This window comes from Mandrillus leucophaeus, unplaced genomic scaffold (genome assembly GCF_000951045.1).
Source record: "Mandrillus leucophaeus isolate KB7577 unplaced genomic scaffold, Mleu.le_1.0 Scaffold411, whole genome shotgun sequence".
In the NCBI taxonomy this organism is placed as follows: Eukaryota; Metazoa; Chordata; class Mammalia; order Primates; family Cercopithecidae; genus Mandrillus; species Mandrillus leucophaeus.
The window spans coordinates 598,716-618,276 of NW_012104377.1; the positions used below are offsets into that span (position 1 = coordinate 598,716).

The 19,561-nt window shown below is 41.1% G+C and overlaps 1 protein-coding gene across 4 annotated transcripts in view; it reads right to left on the bottom strand.

The window, feature by feature from the left end:
- Nucleotides 1-19,561, bottom strand: part of PARD3B (par-3 family cell polarity regulator beta) — a 1,095,780-nt gene that overhangs the window by 57,326 nt on the left and 1,018,893 nt on the right. For all 4 annotated transcript variants that reach the window (XM_011992473.1, XM_011992474.1, XM_011992475.1 and 1 more), the window contains one exon: nt 8,843-8,922. In XM_011992473.1, coding sequence (XP_011847863.1) covers nt 8,843-8,922 — 80 coding nt within the window. The remainder of the gene's footprint in view (nt 1-8,842; nt 8,923-19,561) is intronic.

Consider the following 19,561-nt stretch of genomic DNA (forward strand, 5'->3'; position numbering starts at 1 on the left):
TGGCTACAAGGAAATGATGAAAAGTTTGATTAAAATGGACTTTTATCTGAGGAACTAAGTGACATAAAAATGAGGTGGCAGTAGCATTAACCCCCTGATCTCAGCTGTTTGGCATCTTAAAGTGATATTACATGCTAGGGCTTTCTGCATTTTCAGGAAGTTTGAGTTGACAATGGAGACATCTTAATCTCACAAAGAATTAAATCGCTGCTAATTCATCATTTTGTCCTCGGCATTAAGACTGAGGTGGTATCACGGGGCCATTCAAACAGGCAGCTGATTCTACTGGGAAGGGGAAGTAGAGACTAGATTTTTCAGCATAGGGCATCTTAAGAGAAAGGATGAAAAAGCTTAATTTGGTGGCGTAAAAGAGCTTCACTGATTTTCAAAAGGCAGTAAACCCCATCACATGCAGATGTGGAAGATATGATCTAGATAAGTTCTTCAGCTCATCTTAGTATTCCTGCAAAGTCAGAGCAGCAATCTTAGGGACAAACACTGCAAGGTAGCTTTTCACAGTGAGGAAGGCTCTTCAGGTAGGGTTGCACCACCAGGAAAGTGTCAAAATCACTGGCCATGATTCACAGTGTCTATTAATAAATGAAGTGTGACGGCCTCAAACTCTGGTAGAACATTCCAACCACTGGCATGACTGCAGGGAGCAGTACATATATGCTCATGAAGCATCTTATTTGACAAGCTGGCCTTGTCGCACAGAGACGTACTTGTCATACAGAGAAGTTGGGCAGCATGGAGACTTTGTCAACTTTTACACACCCACTCAAACCTCTACCCACACCCAGACAAGCACTTACACACCTATTGACCTAATGTTCTGATTGCTCAACTTTTCATTGAACTCTCTGGAGTACTATCTAGATTAGCTTCAGCCAAAGCCCAGTACTGTGGCATTGCTGGAAATCTGCAGAACTTGAATGTCACCGCCAGTGATTTAGCGAGCTCGATAAAATAGTGCAACGCTGGCAAAGGAAGATTCAGTAACAGTGAGTGAAGCAGAAGTTCACTGGAGAAGAGAACAAGAGAAATCTGAGAGGGAAACCATCTTTAAGGAGTGAGGTAAATGACAGAAAAGGATGTTGAGGACACCCAGCCAAAATGCTTTTGGGATAACCAAAGATAGTAGACAGCATGCTTGTTGCAAGTTTCAAAGTTACCCGTGCGCTTGTGATTGGAGTCTTCCTGATGGGCATAAGTAGACAAGAAGACTGAGACCAATAAAATGAACCAACTGAAACATTAAAGTGGAAGCATGCTCTTATGGCGTATTTCTTCTGAAATGAATACAATTGTACCCAATGCGAAAACACCGGGAAGGTACTTAGAAAGCAAATTCATTATGGGTTCCTAGGAAGCAAGCATTAGCTGCTTGCTCCTTCTAAAGTTGCTCTTTCTCTTCAAACTCTGCTTTAGTATATTGCTTCCCATTGCACAGCCAAGTTGAAAGCTGCTTGAGATGTTCAGAGAGACCTTTGTTTCTCCCAAGTAACTTATATAATACGAGTTATAGAAATATCAAGGACTGGAGGCGAACGTGGCCCGAGCAGGCCTTTGTCCCTCATCAGCCTCAGGAAAGGGAGTCTTTCTCTCCACAGGACTGCTCATGCAGCACTCACTAGGAAATTTATTGTCATCTTTTTTCTTCTGGGGAGATATTTCTAATCTTAAAGAACTAAAGTACCAATTTGCAGACACTGTTTTTTCATCTCTCAGGAGTGTTCTAACAAAACAGGATTCTCTTTTTGGTAGGCAGAGTATATTGCTTAATGTTCATCTAGCAATTACACATTAAACTGTTCATATTTCAAACAAAGGGCCCAAGGGAACTGAAAAAAGAATTGATTTTTATGACAGCATTACAGAGACGGTTGAAAGGCATTACTTAACCTGTATATTAGGAATGTTCTGTGTCATATACAAAGATGAAGAAGTCACAGTCCCTGTCCTCAAAGGCACTTACATTTTAGTAAGAAATACAAACAGGTGAGCAAATAACGTAAGGGAATATGATAGGTGCAGAGTACGGATTAAACTCTGAACTTCATAACCTTAGCCAAAATGCTTAAAATGAATACACTCGCAGCCAGACTGTTTGGGTTCAAATCCCAACTCTGCCATATTTTAGCTGTTGAACTTGGGCAAGTTTATTTAACCTCTCTCTGCCTGTGACCTTCCCTATGAAATGGGGATAATTATCAGGTTGCTGCTGAGTCACAGGGTTGCTGTGAGCATTGTCAGTCAGAAGATGCAAAGCATTTAGAACTGTGCCTTGTACATAGTAAGTGCTCACTAGGGATGAACTATTTAGAAGTCTGGGCTGGGTGTGGTGGCTCCCTCCTGTAAGCCCAGCACTTTGGGAGGCCAAGGCAGGTGGATCACTTGAGGTCAGAAGTTCAAGACCAGCCTGGCCAACATGGTGAAACCCTGCCTCTACTAAAAATACAAAAATTAGCCGGGTGTGGTGGTGCATGCCGTAATCCTAGCTACTTGGGAGTCTGAGGCACAAGAATTGCTTGAACCCAGGAGGTGGAGGTTGCAGTGAGCCGAGATCGCACCACTGCACTCCAGCCTGGGCGACAGAGTGAGACTCCATCTCAAAAAAAAAACAAAGAAGTCTGGACTTCTATTGATTTCAGAGAAAAGATACATTCTCACGAAACATCATTACTTATATTGGAAAACAGCACTCTAAAACAAACTGTCAAAAAAGCTTTGGCGAATTTCTTTCTCATAACTTCCTTGTATATAAAGAAAATCTATTCTTGGCTAGGTGTAGTGGTTCACACCTATAATCCCAGCACTTTGGGAGGCTGAGGCAAGCTGATTGTTTAAACTCAGGAGTTTGAGACCAGCCTGGGCAACTTGGCAAAACCTTGCCTTTACAAAAAAATGCAACATTTAGCTGGGTGTGGTGGTATGTGCCTGTAGTCCCAGCTACTCTGGAGGCTGAGGTTGGAAAATGCTTGAGCCTGGGAGGCAGATGTTGCAGTGAGCTGAGATTGTACCACTGTACTCCAGCATGGGCAACAGATGAGATCAGACCGTCCAGCAAGACTTGGGTATAGGAGTAGGTATTGCTCCAGTGGTGGGGCCCATACTTAGGCCTCCACCTGGGTAGAGGAAACAAAACAAAAACCAAAAAAACTATTCTCATCTGCTTAGCAATGTATTGACTCTACTGTATACATGGCTTTATGTTAGGTTCTGGGTGTAACAAGTGATGGGTATAAAACAAAGTCTCTTATTTCAAGGAATTTATAGTTCAATGGGGTGGAAAGGGGCAGTGGAGAATAATAACCTAATTCAGGGTGTTTTTAGGGTACTGGGAAGGTGCTAACCAAATGTTATGGAAGTTTAAAGGAAGAAGAGCCAAGGAAGATGGCATGGGTTTTGGCAGGGGGACTCGGAGGCGTCTTAGAGGCAGAAGGAGAGGTATATCAAACAGGTGGCTGTAACTGGAGTCACAACAGTGGGATATGAATGTCAGGCACTTTTGGAATCATCATCATAGAGATGGGCCTTGAATTGGCAGGAATGGAGGAGATGGCACAGAGAGAATCCACATGGAGCAAAAGGTGGGAAGCAGAATCTGGTGGAAGTATCAGTGGTGTGGTCAGAAGCCTGGGGCAAGAGGCTATAGTGTGAGTGTGTTGAGTGGAAATAGAACCAACAGGTATAGGCCACTTTTTCTTAGGAAATGTGGGAAAAGGAGGGTTGACCAAGGGTCTTTGTTTTTCTCTGACATACAAGAGTCAATTTATTGGGATAGTCCTGCCACCTGAGTCCTGCTGAGGTCTGAGTCCCGGTAGTCGCATGTTCAACACTGCCCAGACCTGAGATAATAGGATTATCTTAGTAGTATCTCTGGATCTCTCCCACCAGCAAATAGGGGCTGCTGTCATGCCATGTCTGCCCTGGGAGCCAAAGCATCACGCTCCACCTTCCTAGTTAACTCGCCCTGGGTATGGCCTCCACTACTGGAGCAGTGCCTACTCCTGCACCCAAGTCTTGCTGGACAGGAGCCCTGGCCTCTTGCCTAGAGCCGAGTCAGCATCCTGTATCCGTTATAATCCCCTTCTCCATAGCACTGCTGTCTACTATCATGCCCATTAGCTCAGCTTATCGCTCAAATCACAGTAGATTGCTATGTTCTCTTGCACTTGACCATCCAGACCACTGGTCTTTCCTGAGTCGGCGAATCCTTCAGCTTCAGTGAGTTCCCCCGGCATATCCCTATGCAGGTGCTCCTTCCTCTTCTCCATACAGTAGGGACTCCTGGCAAACTGTGCTGCTGAGGTTGTGCATCTACAATGTAGGCAGGGGAAGGAAAGCAACTGCCAAGAGGATTTAAGATGCTACTGAGAGAGGGTAGTTGGTGGCTCAAGGTCCTCAAGAAGCCAGGGAGAATGAGCTCTGGTGTGTGGGTGTGCCTCATTACAGGAAGGCACACTTTGTCCCCAGAAATAAAAAAGAGCTAACAATAAAAAATCCTTCAATGCACTACACAGGCTTTTTGCTGAGGGTTTTGCTTGTATTATTATATTTAATACTCATACCAGCACTATACGGAGGCTCTATTATCATCCCCAATTTGCAGATTAGAAAACAGAGTCTGGAGCAATTCCATCACTGCCCAAGGCCACACAGGTGGTAAGTGATGAAGGTGGGGCTATAACCATGGCCTGACTCCGAGCTCAGGCCCTCAGTGTATCCGCTTGGGAAGTGTGTGTGAGCGAAGAAGCAGGAGTCTGAGCTGCGGGAGCAGAAGTTGAGGGGCTAATGTTGAATGCCTCAAGGTCGTAAAGGAAAGGAAGTGAGGTCACCTCCAGAGACTGGGCTTGGGGAGTTTAGTCATCTTTGTAGAACTTAACGGGAGTAGAAAGGGTTGGAATGGCCACTGTGGGATAGTCAGGGGAGTTGACAACATGACTACAAACAATGCTGGACGCCAGCAGGGACCCAGCTGCGCTGCATAATGTGAATTTTGTAGTGGAACCCATGAATGCACTTTTACAAGTCTCTCCAGCAACCTTTCGCCGCCCACGCACATAGGACCACAGAAGAGCTGCAGTGCCTTTTGCTCACTCCCTAGGATTCCACACTTGATTCTAAGTCCGGAAGAGCAACATCATGTGCTGATGCACGGAGCCATCTGCAGAGAGGGGGATAATGGGATCCCACGGGGCCAGGGATGGGCCAGGTGGGAATGATGGAGGCTTGAGATGGGAAGGGTGGAGAGTTCACTGCTGAAGGGACTGACTGCAAGGAGGCCTGCGAAATCAGAATGGGACCTGGGAGAATTGTGAGCGGCTGGCAGGCTGGAGTGAAAAAGGAGCCATTTGCAAAAACACAGACTTCGATGTTCGCACATCATAGCAGCCTAGGAAACAGCCATTTCCCTGCTCACCTAGGGTGAGCAATAATTTGTGTCAGGCAAGAATAAAGGAATGCTGATTTCATTCTGTTTAGTATCAAGAAAACTGGGGGCTGTTCAGGCTGGTAAAACATTGGCCCCTGTACAGGTCTGGTGTTTACGAACGAGGTTGTATTACAACCACACTCTGCTTTCCAAAACAGCACCCTCAGGAGACAAGAAGTGAAGTCATTTTTCTTAGGAGGCAGAAGATTTAACATTGCTTAACAATAACACTTAACATCGCTTAGCCCTTAGCCTTAGGCAACCTCATAACTACCAAGTGCTGGGAATTGTCTTTTTCCTGTGCTGGCCAGCGTTCTGGCTTTATTTTGTGAAATGTCATTGAGCCTGGCAGCGGGCTGCATGGTCCCGCTTTAAAGATGACAAGAGTTCCATGAAAGCACTTGAGGGTGCCCCTTGACCAGAGCTGCTCACCTACACCATGCGCTGTGGGGCATTTTCTCTCTGTGTCGATGACTCCAAATTTGGCATAGAAATCAATGTTATTGAATTGTTTCTAAAAACTACTGTGAAGCATTGCACAAACAACATAGGAACCCAATCAGTCAGTAGCATATTAAGTTCCCTATAAGGTTGGCCACCGACTTCCTATAGATGGATTTATTCCTATTTTTAATTAAAAATTTAACTCCATAAATATTTCAAAGCTCCCTGCCTCTGTGATGAAGAGGGATCCGGTGCCTACCGAGATGCGCTCGCCTCACTCTCCTGGCAGAAGGAGACAGCAGTGGAGCTGGTGTGATTCAATTAAGTGGACAGTAAAATCTCCAGGGGGAAAGACAAGAAACCCAGGGTAAATGTCACTGGCACTCAGAGCAGCATCTGCATACCTATTCAGAAGTCAGCAGTGCATCTCTGGCCTCTGCTTTCTGCATCTCATTAGTTGAATTTGGAGCCCCCACCCATGGACCAGGGCACAGTGCCTGGGAGGGAGCTTCACATCTCCTCTTCAGATGTTGTGTTGCAGCGTCCCCATTTAAAAGCCACTGCTAGGGGTCCCCCTCGCATTTAGCTGAGCCTTATTTATTCTCCACCATGGCTGCCTCTGGTTGCCAGGTAGCTGCAAAGGTTTTTTGCACGTGCAACTAATTGTTCTCACCATTGTGTACGTGGGTGAGTGAACTTTTTGCCAAAATTATTTCCAGTTTGAGATGCTTCCCTTTCAGCTACAGTTTTATTCTGGGGCTGGCAGGATTTTGTCAATTCATACATTCATAAAGAGCCATAAACAGCATAAATATATTACCTTTCTCAGAAAACCCCCACCACAGTGTTTAATCCTAAAATATACTTGTTTAGAGTCAGTCATGAGTGAGCATTTCAGGGATTAGTGCAAATAAACAAGACTTGGAAATTCAAAAGACTTTACGTTAACAATTACACACAGAAGCATTGGCTGCACTACCGTAAAAGGCTGATTTGCTTGACTCCTTTACTCTAACAGTAGAGTCCAGTAACTGGGACTGTGCCTCCAGTTTCCATATTCTCAGGGCCTGGCACATACTAGGTGATCACCAGATACATGGTGAATGAATGAATGAGTGACACTTATAGAATTTTAAATGCTATTTCTGTGCCTTTGAATTGTACCCAAAACTCCATTTCTGCACTCTGAGTGCAGATTGGTCAGGAAGATCTTAAACTGTTTCCAGTTTTCCTTTTTTTATTCTCTCTCATAAGAACATTCTATTTTCCATCTGCCTTAACCACAATTTCCATATACTTCAACAGTGAAAGCCGGAAATCTTATATGTAAAACAAATTTTTGGAAACCGCTTCCATTTTTAAAATGAAAGAAAATGTAACCGTCCCTCGGGGATGATTCCCCATTCCTTGGGGGAATAGTTCTAGGACTGCACCTCCCCCACCCCAGCCCCCGACCTCAGATACCAGAATCCACAGATACTCAAGTCCTTGATATAAAATGGAATCATATTACTATATAACCTATGCACATCTTTCCATACACATTATATCATCCCTAGATTACTTATAATACTGAGTACAATGTAAAGGCTATGCAAATAGTTGTTATACTGTACGGTTTAGGGAATAATGACATGGGAAAAAAGTTTGTACATGATCAGTACCATTGTAACTGTGTTTTTTTCTTGGATATTTTCCATCTGAGGTTGATTGAATCCATGAATGTGAAACCCATAGATACGGAAGGCCAATTGTACTAAGCCAAGGAAAATAGAAACAGGAAGCTAATTACAAATGAGAAAAACTTATTAGACAACATCTCTTAAAAAAAAAAACAGGAAGATAAATAAAATATAACTTTAAAAAATATTGTATTTTCGGTGTCCTGCCTAATCAGGACAAAACTGCTTCTCTTCTAGATTTGAGATTTCATGACTTTTGAAAATAACGTACTATTTATAAGAGCAGATGGTCACTTTGGCTTTGCTCACTGTAATGTTCAGGGTGTTCGTTTTGCAAGATCACACACAGAGGTACAGTCAACATACAATGTCAAACAGTCACTCCATCTCTGAGCTGGCACTTTAATAGCTCAGCTTTGATGAAAAAGAAGCTCTACTTGGGGTCTTTCCCCCACCCCTTTAAAAGGCAATATTTGAAAACATTGCAGCTTTCAGCCTGGCATTAACCTGTCTTTGTTTCTCTTTTGGATGTATTAATTCTCACACTCTCCTCACCTAACTCCCATTGTAGCTGGACTGCATGCACTCTCGGAAAAGCTGTTTCTTTGTCATGTGCTACTCATAGCAAACTAAAATTCCCCTTCATCTCACCAATAACAGCACAAGCTTTCAAGAACCGTATCTCATTTTCAAGGGTGTCTAGTTACAGTATGAGTGGATCATGTCAGGCCAGGGTGGCCCAGCAAACTTTCCCCACGCAGTTGTTTCTTTCCCCCACTGGGTCTGTGCCTCTCAGCAATATTTGCTTACTGCCTTGAGAACAAGGTCAGATTCTAAACCAGGCAAAGAACACCTTCCCAAGTTTACATTTCTCTCCTGCTTCTTAACACCCACATGAAACTTCAAGGTTAAGACTGGTCCACCATTCCTCGTGGGTAACTCTTAGGACAGAGGATTTACTATTTGATTGTCTCTAAGCTTGGTGCAGGATGTTCGATACCATTTTTATAGCAATGGCTTAGGATTTCCATTTAGTATCCAGTATTCTTGCTGACATGTTCAATGGCAATGATATACTATTTTCTCCCCTTAAAAATAACCCACAAGTATTTCAATTATTAGCACATTTGTGAAGATGGAACTAGGACTGCAGCAGACGGCAGCAAGGCAAAATTATAACATATTCCCTATTTCAAAGCCAGATTTCTATTTCATGTAGACTTCTCTAAAGACTTAATTTGTAGGTGAGCTGGAGATGGGAGACCCCTCCGTGATCTACCTGGGTAAGGATGCGTACTGCCTCTCCAACCCGTCAAAGCGGAGGTTGTGTGCATTCCCATCTGGACCCTTTCCAGGCACCTGTGGAGAGAAAAGTAATTAGAGATGAAGATCCATTATACACCCTGGTTACTGACAATGCATCTCGAAATTATAATCAGTGCACAAATGCTGTTGCCGCCTGCCAAAAATCAACCACGGAGAAGCAAGCAAGAACTCTGCATTGCTATAGGAATTGATGATCAAGCCACAAACATGGTATTTAACAACAAAGTCACTTCTTTCAAAAAAGGGTCACTGTCAAACTGATTCCCTCATGTCCCCACGCCAGGAATATTCTGTAGGCTGCTAGACCATTTTCTTCTTCTTCTTTTTTTTTAAACCGAATTTAGTTTTTAAAATAGTTTTAGGTTTACAGAAACATTGAACAGGTAGTATAGAGACTTCCCATACGTCCTGTACCCAGTTTCCCTCCTACTGCTAGCTGACATTACTTTGGCACATTTCTTACAATTAATGAATCAATATTGATATATTGTTAACTAAAGTCTATAGTTTATTTAGATTTTTAACTAATGCTATTTTTCTGTCCCTGGATCCCATCCAGTATGTTACATTTAGTTTTCACGCCATTATAGTTCCTCTTGGCTGTGAAAAGACCGTATTTTTAAAAGCACCTTTTCTGGCTGGGTGCGGTGGCTCACACCTGCAATCCCAGCACTTTGTTGGGAGGTCAAGGAGGGCGGATCACCTGAGGTCAGGAGTTTGAGACCAGACTGGCCAACATGGTGAAACCCCGTCTCTGCTAAAAATAGAAAAATTAGCCGGGTGTGGTGGTGCACACCTGTAGTCTCAGTTACTCAGGAGGCTGAGGCAGGAGAATCGCTTGAACCCAGAAGGCAGAGGTTGTAGTGAGCCCACATAGTGCTACTGCACTTCAGTCTGGGTGACATAACGAGACTTTGTCTCAAATAATAAATAAACAAACAAACAAATAAAAGTACCTTTTCCATAAAACCCTTCTTTACTAACCGGGGTTGCTGACAATCAACTGTCTACTCCACAGCATCCATGATGCCCCCTCGGACCACCCTGAACCTCAGTCCTCTGTCTTACGAATGGCCACACATAAGTGATGAACTGTTTTCTATCTAGTGTTGGTCTTTATTGTTTTTGTCTCTTCCTCTGTACTTCCTGTGTTTACCTTTCTTGGAGTCTTTTCCATCAGCCTCTGAGATCCTAAAGGGCAGTGACTGGCCCCAGTAGGTTTTCAATACTGTGTGTTAGCTTCTTGCATGAAAAGATATTATATCTCATCCCTCTGTAGCTATCATACCAACTAAAATCAGGATGAACACGGAACAGGCATTTAAAAGTACTTGTTGACTGATTGATTCCCCATCTGTTCACCTCAAAACACCCGGCATCACATGGACCACTCATGTGCTTGCTTTTGTTCTTGGGTATCCCTCACACAGGGGCACGGAAGGAGTAAATAGAAAACTTGGACTATCAGGTGGGAAGGAAGAGATTTTGCCAGTGAGCACAGGAAGTAACTAACAGTGTCAAGGTGAGTAGGGAAAATTTTCCTAGCTGGTACTCAACCACCTGGAAGTTATTTTCTTCTTACCAAAAGTGCCAACTCTCCATAAAACCACCATTCCATCCCAGCTTGTGCAGACTGTGTATATGGGGTTGGGGATATGGGGAGAGATGTTGCAAAGCAAGTACACACGTGCACTTAGATTAAGAAAGACTATTCTTGGCGTTTAATTATTGTGGGAGGACCTTTAGAGTGTGTCCTGTAAAACCTCTTTGTATTTCATCAATAGGTGGAACAGGAGACACTGGGGTTATCTGAGAGGGCAAGAGTCCAGTGAGCTACTACGTAGGTAGGGATGAAGACTGTACATCTTTAAAGCAATCACAGACAGAGAGATTGAGAATTCTCTGCACTAGGATAAAAGCCTTGGTTTAAATTTCTGAACTTTCTACCAAAACCAGAGGCATGAATGATGACAGACAGGGGATAAAAACAATAGAAAAGGAAGAAGTGAAGGACAAACATTGTCCTCACCCATTCCTACCTAAGGTTTGCTTTCTTGTGTTTTTAAACTGTTTCTTATGGAAAGAGAATTCCTGCAAGTATCAATACTACGCTGAGGTTATTAATTGTGGTTGTTGGAAAATCACTATGCTTAAGTATCCATAGTATAGCTCTGGATATTCCAGCGGAGCTTTTTCTTGTAGCTATAAAGTTCCAAGTTAATAGTTTTAGCACTGTTATCCAGAACTGTCCTGGCATAATGGTAACAGCAGTCAGTATTCTGTTGCCTTGAGGAGACCACATGCCTGTTACTGTTCTGGTGCCTCAAGGAACAGATTATGTGTGTGTATATATATACACACACATATAATTATATGTATTTATAATATATGATTATGTATATATACATACAAATATACATATATACATACAAATATACATATAAATATTAAAATATACATAAAATATACATATATAAATATGCATATATGTATATTTGCATGTATATACATATATATGTTTATATATAGTATACATACACACATCTATTAAATATACCCAATAGCATGTAACATTGTAAGAAACGTAAGGTGATCCTTATTCTTAAGGAATTTTCTGTCTTGTTGGGAAAACAGCATTCAAAATGAAATAACCAAAGAATGAAAGAGGACAATGTAATATCAACTGCCATTCAGGATGTTAGCAGCAGCAGCACAGGTGAGGCCTGGAGGTGTCAGGAAAAACTTCACGGAAGTACCAGAACTTGGACCAGGCTTCAAAAGACAGGCAGCATGCTTGTACATAAAAAATTATTCTGTCCTTCACTAATCGTGTGTATCTTTGTATGTTTCTCTGTTGAAACTGCAACATCATTAATGCAGTCATTCACTGTATTCAAAGCAATGAAGAAATCCAGCGGGTCTTCTCATGGAAACAGGCCTGCAAACAAGTATGGTACAATGAGGTCACCGTGGAAGTCTGAGGAAGGAGGCAGTGGGAGCCTGCAGGAACAAATTCCAAAGTCCACCTGGGAGAGTTGAAGACAGTGTCATACCGGTGTTGAAGCGTCATCTCAAACCTGAAGATGAATGAGGAGGAGTTTTTCTGAGGCAGAAGGGTGTAGGAGTAGTAGGATAAGCCATTCAAGTAAAGAGCACAGAAGTGAAAAACCATGGAGGCATAACAAAAGGGCTGTATCTTCAGGGAATTTGAAGATTTTGCAAAGGTGGAAACGGTGTGAAGAAAGGAAAACTATTAGCTGGTAACTATACTACTGTTGCTACTACTGTGGCTATTACTGTTACCGCCACCACTGCAATTTTTAAAAAGCAACTAGTTTTTAGATCAGTTTTAGGTTCACAAAAAAATTAAGAAGGTGGTATATAGATTTCCATATAGTCCCACCCCTATGCATGCATAGCCTCCTTCATTACCCGCATGCCCACCAGTGTGCTACAACTGTTGCAACTCACTAACCTACACTGATACATTATAATCACTCATAGCCCATAGTTTACATTAGGGCTCTCTCTAGGTGTTACTCATTCTATGGGTTTGGACGAATGTATAATGGCATGTATTCATCATTACAGTACCATACAGAGAATTTTCAAGGCCCTAAACATCTTAAGTGCTCTGCCTATTCATCACTCCTTCCCCCAAGTCCTGGTAACCAATGATCTTTTTACTCTCTTCATAGTCAATTCCAGAGTGTGATATAGTTGGTATCATACACCATGCAGTCTTTTCAGATCGGCTTCTTTTACTTAGTAATATGCATTTAAGTTTCCTCCATGCTTTTTCATGGCTTGATAGCTCATTTCTTTCCAAGGCTAAGTAATATTCCAGGGTCCAGATGTAGCACTGTTTATTTAGTCATTCACCTACTAAAATACATCTTGGTTGCCTCCAACTTTTGGCAATTATGAATAAAGATGTAAACATTTATGTGCAGGTTTTTGTATGGATGTCAGTTTTCAACTCCTTTGGGTAAATACTAAGGAAGGTGATTGCTGCATCATATCGTGAGACTATGTTTAGTTTTGCAAGAAACCACCTAACTGTCTTCCAAAGTGGTGATACCATTTTGAATTCCCACCAGAATTCAATGAATAAGAGTTCCTGGTGTTCCACTTCCTTGTCAGCATTTGGTATGGTCAGTGTTCCCAGCTGTAGCCATTCTAACAGGTGTGTAGTCACATCTCATTGTTGTTTTGCCATTTCCTTGATGACATGTGATGTGGAACATCTTTTCACGTGCTTATTTGCCATATGTCTATCTTCTTTGGTGAGGGATCCGCTGAAGTCTTTGGCCCTTTTTTTATTTAGGTTGTTTTCTTATTGTTGAGTTTTAAGACTTCTTTCTATATTTTGGATACTTCATTATCAGATGTGTCTTTTGCAAACTTTTTCTCTCAATCTGTAGCTTCTCTCATTCTCTTGAAGTGTCTTCCACAGAGCAAAAATTTTTAATTTTAATAAAGTTCAACATATTTTATCTTCCACAGATCATGCCTTTGGTCTTATATCTAAAAAATCATCATCAAACCCTAGGTCACCTAGATTTTCTTGTATATTATCTTCTGAGAATTTATAGTTTTTAAGATTATTCTTGCCATAACTTGGAGGGTTCAGTGAAGGTCTGAGCCAGAGATTGTAAGAGCATAAACTAGAGGCTTTTTCAAAGGATGAAGACAAGAGAGTGTCATTAGGATTTCAAAGAGGTAAGATCAATAGGATTGACTGTGGATTAAAGGGACTGATGTATTTAGGATAATGCCCAAGTTTCTGAGCTTAACAACTATATGGTTTTGGTAATATTCACCAAAACAGGAATAAATGAAGAACAGATTTTGGAGTAGAGGTAGGAGGGAATATTTAGACTTATTAAACTTGACTTGGGACATTCAATGGAGATGTCTGATAGTTGAGTATGATGGTTTGCAACTTAGAGAAGTCTGGACTAGAGATGTAGCATTGGAAAATGTTCAACATACAGATGGTACCTGAAAGCTTGGAAAAGAATGCCCAGGAAGAGTCTACAGGGACCAAATAAAGGACAAGACACGCAATGAGGAGAGAGAGGAACACTAATACTATTCTTAGGAACACCGTCATTTAAGAGGCAGGCCAAAAACACTGAACCCAGGAGGAAGTCTGAGAAAAAGTAGTTAGTTCAGAAGAAAACCAGGAAAATGTTTTATGGTTGAAACCAAGAAAGGAATTCCACTAAGGGAGTGGTCAACAGTGTGAAAACAGTCAAGAGCTTCAGTAAGACAGGGACTGTGTGTTCATGCACTTCACCCAATCCACCCTTCTTGTGGAGTGTCACCTTGAATTACAGAGCCTGGAAAGCTACAAACTACCTTTCTCTGGATTCCCTTGCAGCCAATGTACTGGCATGATTTAAGTTAGGCCATAACATTTGGGAAATAGAATCGAGGCAGTGGCCATATTTCCACAGTTTATTATGGCAAGAATGACTAAATGAGAGAGATGCTTGGTTTTCCTGTGGCAGCTTTAGCAGCTGTAACGTCGCTAGTTTTGGGGGTGAAATGTAACTTTTATAGTTGGTCTTAGAATTGGTGGCAGGAGAGGTGGCTTTCTGATGGTGGCATCTTCCTAATCATGGTGGCTCCCGATATGCGACCCTGCAGTCTAAAACCTCCTACATAGAAATAGCAACAGCTCCCCCGGTAGCTCAGTTCTGGAGTGTGGCTTGGAAAATTATTCCTGAAAGCTTATCCAAGAATTTTTCTCTTTAACCTCCCTTATGGTTCTATAAGCTCATTACTATGGTGTAATAAATGTATTCTTTCTTAAGCTACAGTAGACGTTGTTCTCTGCAACTGAACAGAGACTACTATAAAATCTGCAAAAATATTTTCTGGAATCGGCAATGAGATGGTGATTGGTGCTTTACTGAGAGTGATTTCAGTGGATTGATGGGGAGAGAACGCCAGACTCTATGGTGCTGAAAACCCTTCTAGTTTTCTAATAAATAAACAAGCACTGATTGTACTGTCTTACACTGTCACGCTTATGGAATGGGATTAATACTTTCAAATATGTAAACATGTGTTAGTGTCTCATAGGTGGAGTAACATGTGAAGTACCATAAGACAGAGGTGAGAAAAAGTCCTCTCCCTCGGGGATTCAATGTTAGTTAATGAAAATGATGGGGATACATTTCTGTTCCATTATTTAAAAAAAATAGATTTAATCATTTTTTTCTCCCTTATATGATTATTGTGGAAAACCACCCCAAAATGTTCTCTGTTAACATTTATAAACACATACGTATTTTATTTATTTATTTATTTATTTATTTTTTATTTAGAGAGGGAGTCTCGCTCTGTCGCCCAGGCTGGAGTGCAGTGGCGCTATCTCGGCTCACTGCAAGCTCCGCTTCCCGGGTTCACTCCATTCTCCTGCCTCAGCCTCCCGAGTAGCTGCAACTACAGGCACTCACCACCATGCCCAGCTAATTATTTTGTATTTTCAGTAGAGACGGGGTTTCACCATGTTAGCCAGGATGGTCTTGATCTCCTGACCTTGTGATCCGCCTGCCTCGGCCTCCCAAAGTGCTGGGATTACAGGCGTGAGCCACTGCGCCGGCCCCACATATATATTTTAATAGCATGTAGAGCTGTTTTCTTATCTGTTTATTATTGACAGTTTTGTATGTCATTGAATATATTTTAAAACATGATTTTTAACGGCCATATGATATCCCATTATATGGATAAATCATAATTCATGTAATCTCCTATAATCTGATGAATTTTTAATATTCTAGTTAGAACTGGTGGCAATATGGATTAGCGTGTTGGGTACAAATATTCTTGCAAAGAGCTGCAAATGGAGGATAGGAAATTGGAGACAGAGGGTTGCTAAAGGGAAGCCAGTTTTAAGAAGTTGTGGTTAAGTCCTTAGGAAGTCAGACGACTTGAAGAGGGAGTGAGGGAGAGAAAACAGACACAGGCATTTATAAGCTCACTTCTCATTTTTCTCTGTGCTCAACAAGGCTCAGAAATATCCCTGCTTGAAGAACTCCTTATTAGGTAATTTCCCTCATCACAAAAAAATAAGGTCAGCAGCTTTGATCCAATTAATTTTTTTTTAATCCCTTTATCTTACTTGGTATCATGCAGGGTTTTTTCTTCTTCTTTTTAATGTAATGACCTAAATATATATCTGATAGAAACAATCTTGACTTAAGCCATAACAGAAATCTAGCCTTTTACACAACAGTGTAACGTTAGAACTTACGCCTGGATTTGGGGCATGTTTATCTTTCTTTTACTGATATAGCTCAGGAAGTGAAACTTCAGAGAGCTTATTCAAAACAACTTAAAGCGCTCATACCTCGCTGCGCCTTGCACGTGGTGACCCTCTTTGGCTGGATTATGACAGCCTGTGACAAGCCTATCAGGAGGGCTTGGTGTTTGGAAGGAATGTTGAATTAAGGTGCTTTTAGTCCATGGGAGTTTCCCCAATTTCATTCACTCAGTGCCTGCTGCCGGCTGGGGTGTTAAGAGCCTTGTTAAAATAAAGCTATTAGTCTTTTCTCTACAAAAGCAAAGAGCTTGCTGCTTACATTCAGGGTTCCTTAAATTAGTATGTATTTGTAGCCTGGCATTGCTAGAATCAGCAGTTTCCTCAAGCAATATCCTAAAGAGGCCATTTAACCTCCCAATATTCCCCATTTATAGATTAATGGCAGAGGAGAAGATATAATGCCTTTTCAAACAGTTTTAAACAATTCATTAAAAATAAAAGAATAAATTACACAAGATTTTTCTGCAAATGTCTGCTGATGAAAAGCGGAAACAATTCAAAATTAACATGTTTTCCAGTTTCTACAGGTTAGGACACATTTTTGCCAATCTTGTAATTTATGTCCTCTAAGCCAATTTTCCTCAGGAAATTTAAAAGCTGCTGTGCTGGGAGAGGCCAAAGTTGCAATACGGCTTATTCACCTATATATAACATCCTCATTTACAAATATGTCTTAGATCCATTACAAAAAAATGAGTTTCATGCTGCCAGACACATCATAAGATTAAGATGCAAAGTATAAAAATTTAGATGCCATTTTAGGAAACGTGCCTTTCATTTCAAGTTGGTATCATGACAGATATTTTGGAGCAGTGTTCCACATTTCCAAAAGCTTTCTTCTAATTCCATTGCCCTTACGTAGTTATAGATTTGGCTGGAAGATGTTTAAAGGAATCAATACAATAAAAACTTCTAAAAAGTTATAAACTTGGATTTCAGCATCTTCTAATATTAAGACATTTTGCTAAAATGCTATATGTTTCTAGGGGAACTAAGGGAAATGCTCTATTTAAACAAAAGGAAGCTCATCAAAATAGGATGTTTAATTATTTATCTTCGGCAATACGTGGTATATTATGCTGAGCTACGTATTTACAAATGTGTTATCCAGAGAGGCGAAAGAACACACACTCATTCAAACTATTGTTTCTGAAGTGTTTGTTTTCTGTAATTTGATTTCAGTAATTTTGTCAAATAACTGGGTATTCAGCTTATAGACTAGTCTAGAACATCTGTTAGTTTAAAAAATACAGCAAGTAAAATATTTTAAAAATAATTCTTGGATAAGTCTTTTAACGATTCTGTGCCTACATTTTCCTTCCTTGTAACATGTCAGGGTTAAAACAGACATCCTGGAAGTCCCTTGTAACCTGTGCACATTTATAAAAATTATCTTGCATCATTTCCACATTTATGTTGACCACTAACACCTCATTAATATAGTAACTGTGTGTAGACACATGATGATTTTATAGCAGAATGACAAAGAGAGCAAAGCAATCTGCAAAGTATGAAATTATAAAGTATTTATTGGGATTTAAGCATGAAATCTTATGGCAGCACCATCCAAGTACTAGCTGCATGTACACTGGGCTATGGCATCTTAATAACCTGAACTGTCTCTGTTATGATTGTCTTAGCAGAAAATAAAATCAGACATCTCCTTCCAGCTCTGTTTGTGTCTGGGCCTAAGATACAGTTACCATAGAAACTATGATTGTGGATACAATTTTACAAATTTGGCTTCATCTATCAGATGCACTTTGTGTGTGTATGTGTGTGTATGTGCACGTGTGCGTATGTGCCTTGCCAGTAAGCTCGAAGAGCAAACTCTGGTTCTATGTCTTTAATTAAAGAGCCAGACACCATTCCTCATTTCCTATCCCCCATCTGTCTACCTACAAATAGAGAGATTGTAACACTGGCTAAAATGTAAACTCATACTTGAAAAAAGACAAAGGTCTGATGAAAAGAAAAAGGCATTAGGAAAAGCATTTCCTAAGAAATCTGTCACCTGTCCTATATTCTCCAGGAGCAGAGTAAACAGGAATTTGATATAATCTTAGTAACATTAATCACTAGATGCTAATATCTAGTACTTACTAAATTTGGTTTCTAATTGTTCCATGGATGTATTCCATGAGTCATTCACTCCTTGCTGTTTTGTTTTACTGTACACTCTGTGACAGTGTTATTCACTCATCCCAAAAGAGACAATGCTAACCCTCAAAATAGGTCCAATTCTTAAATGATATACTAGTTCATATTATTTCTTATACTATCCCTTTTAGCTGATAAACTCTATAAAGCATATTCATTGACCAAGCTCTCTAGCATATTTTAGGTATACTTCCATTTATAAAGATTAAACATAGACATAAAATATTCAGCTTTTCCAAATGTTTCTTTTTTCTATTTCAGCCAGTGGGCAAGTTCTGGTCACTTCCATTTACAATTACTAGAAAGAACGGACTCTCTAGGACACTCCACTATCAGTATCCTGAGTTGCAATCAATGCCACCGTTTCCATCTCTGCCTCATTTCACACATGAGGAAATGAGAGTTCAGAGATCATCAAGAGACTTGCCTAAGGGTCACACAGTGGCAAAGTCAGGATTTGAACTGAGATGTGTCTGACCCCAAAGCAACATTTTGTCCCCCACAATGCTGCTCATATATTAGCGGTGATCATTATAGTTATTGTCACTCTGTTTCCTAAATGAAGAACTGAGATGAAGGACTAGAAAGTTCAAACGAACCTATGGTGGTGATGCGATGGGACGTGTGAAAGTGTCTCTGACTGTCTGCAAGTATTCTCAATGTGTTTGTGGTCTTCCTAGCCATATCACTGAACTCCAATGGCCTAGTAATATTTATTTCTTATAGCTGGAGGCACTAATATTTGTGTAGATACTAATTTTTTGGTATAGCAAAAGTGTTTCCTAATAAAGAGATATGTGTTGTGAAAATAGCCTGGTTTGGCTGGGCGCGGTGGCTCACGCCTGTAATCCCAGCACTTTGAGAGGCCGAGACGGGCGCATCACGAGGTCAGGAGATCCAGACTATCCTGGCTAACATGGTGAAACCTCGTCTCTACTAAATATACAAAAATTAGCCGGGTGTAATGGCGGGCACCTGTAGTCCAGCTACTAGGGAGGCTGAGGCAGGAGAATGGCGTGAACCCGGGAGGCGGAGCTTGCAGTGAGTCGAGATCAGGTCACTGCACTCCAGCCTGGGCGACAGAGCGATACTCCGTCTCAAAAAAAAAAAAAAAAAAAAATAGCTTGGTTTATGTAGAGTTTTTTTCAGTTATTCATACATGGTGTCAGTCTA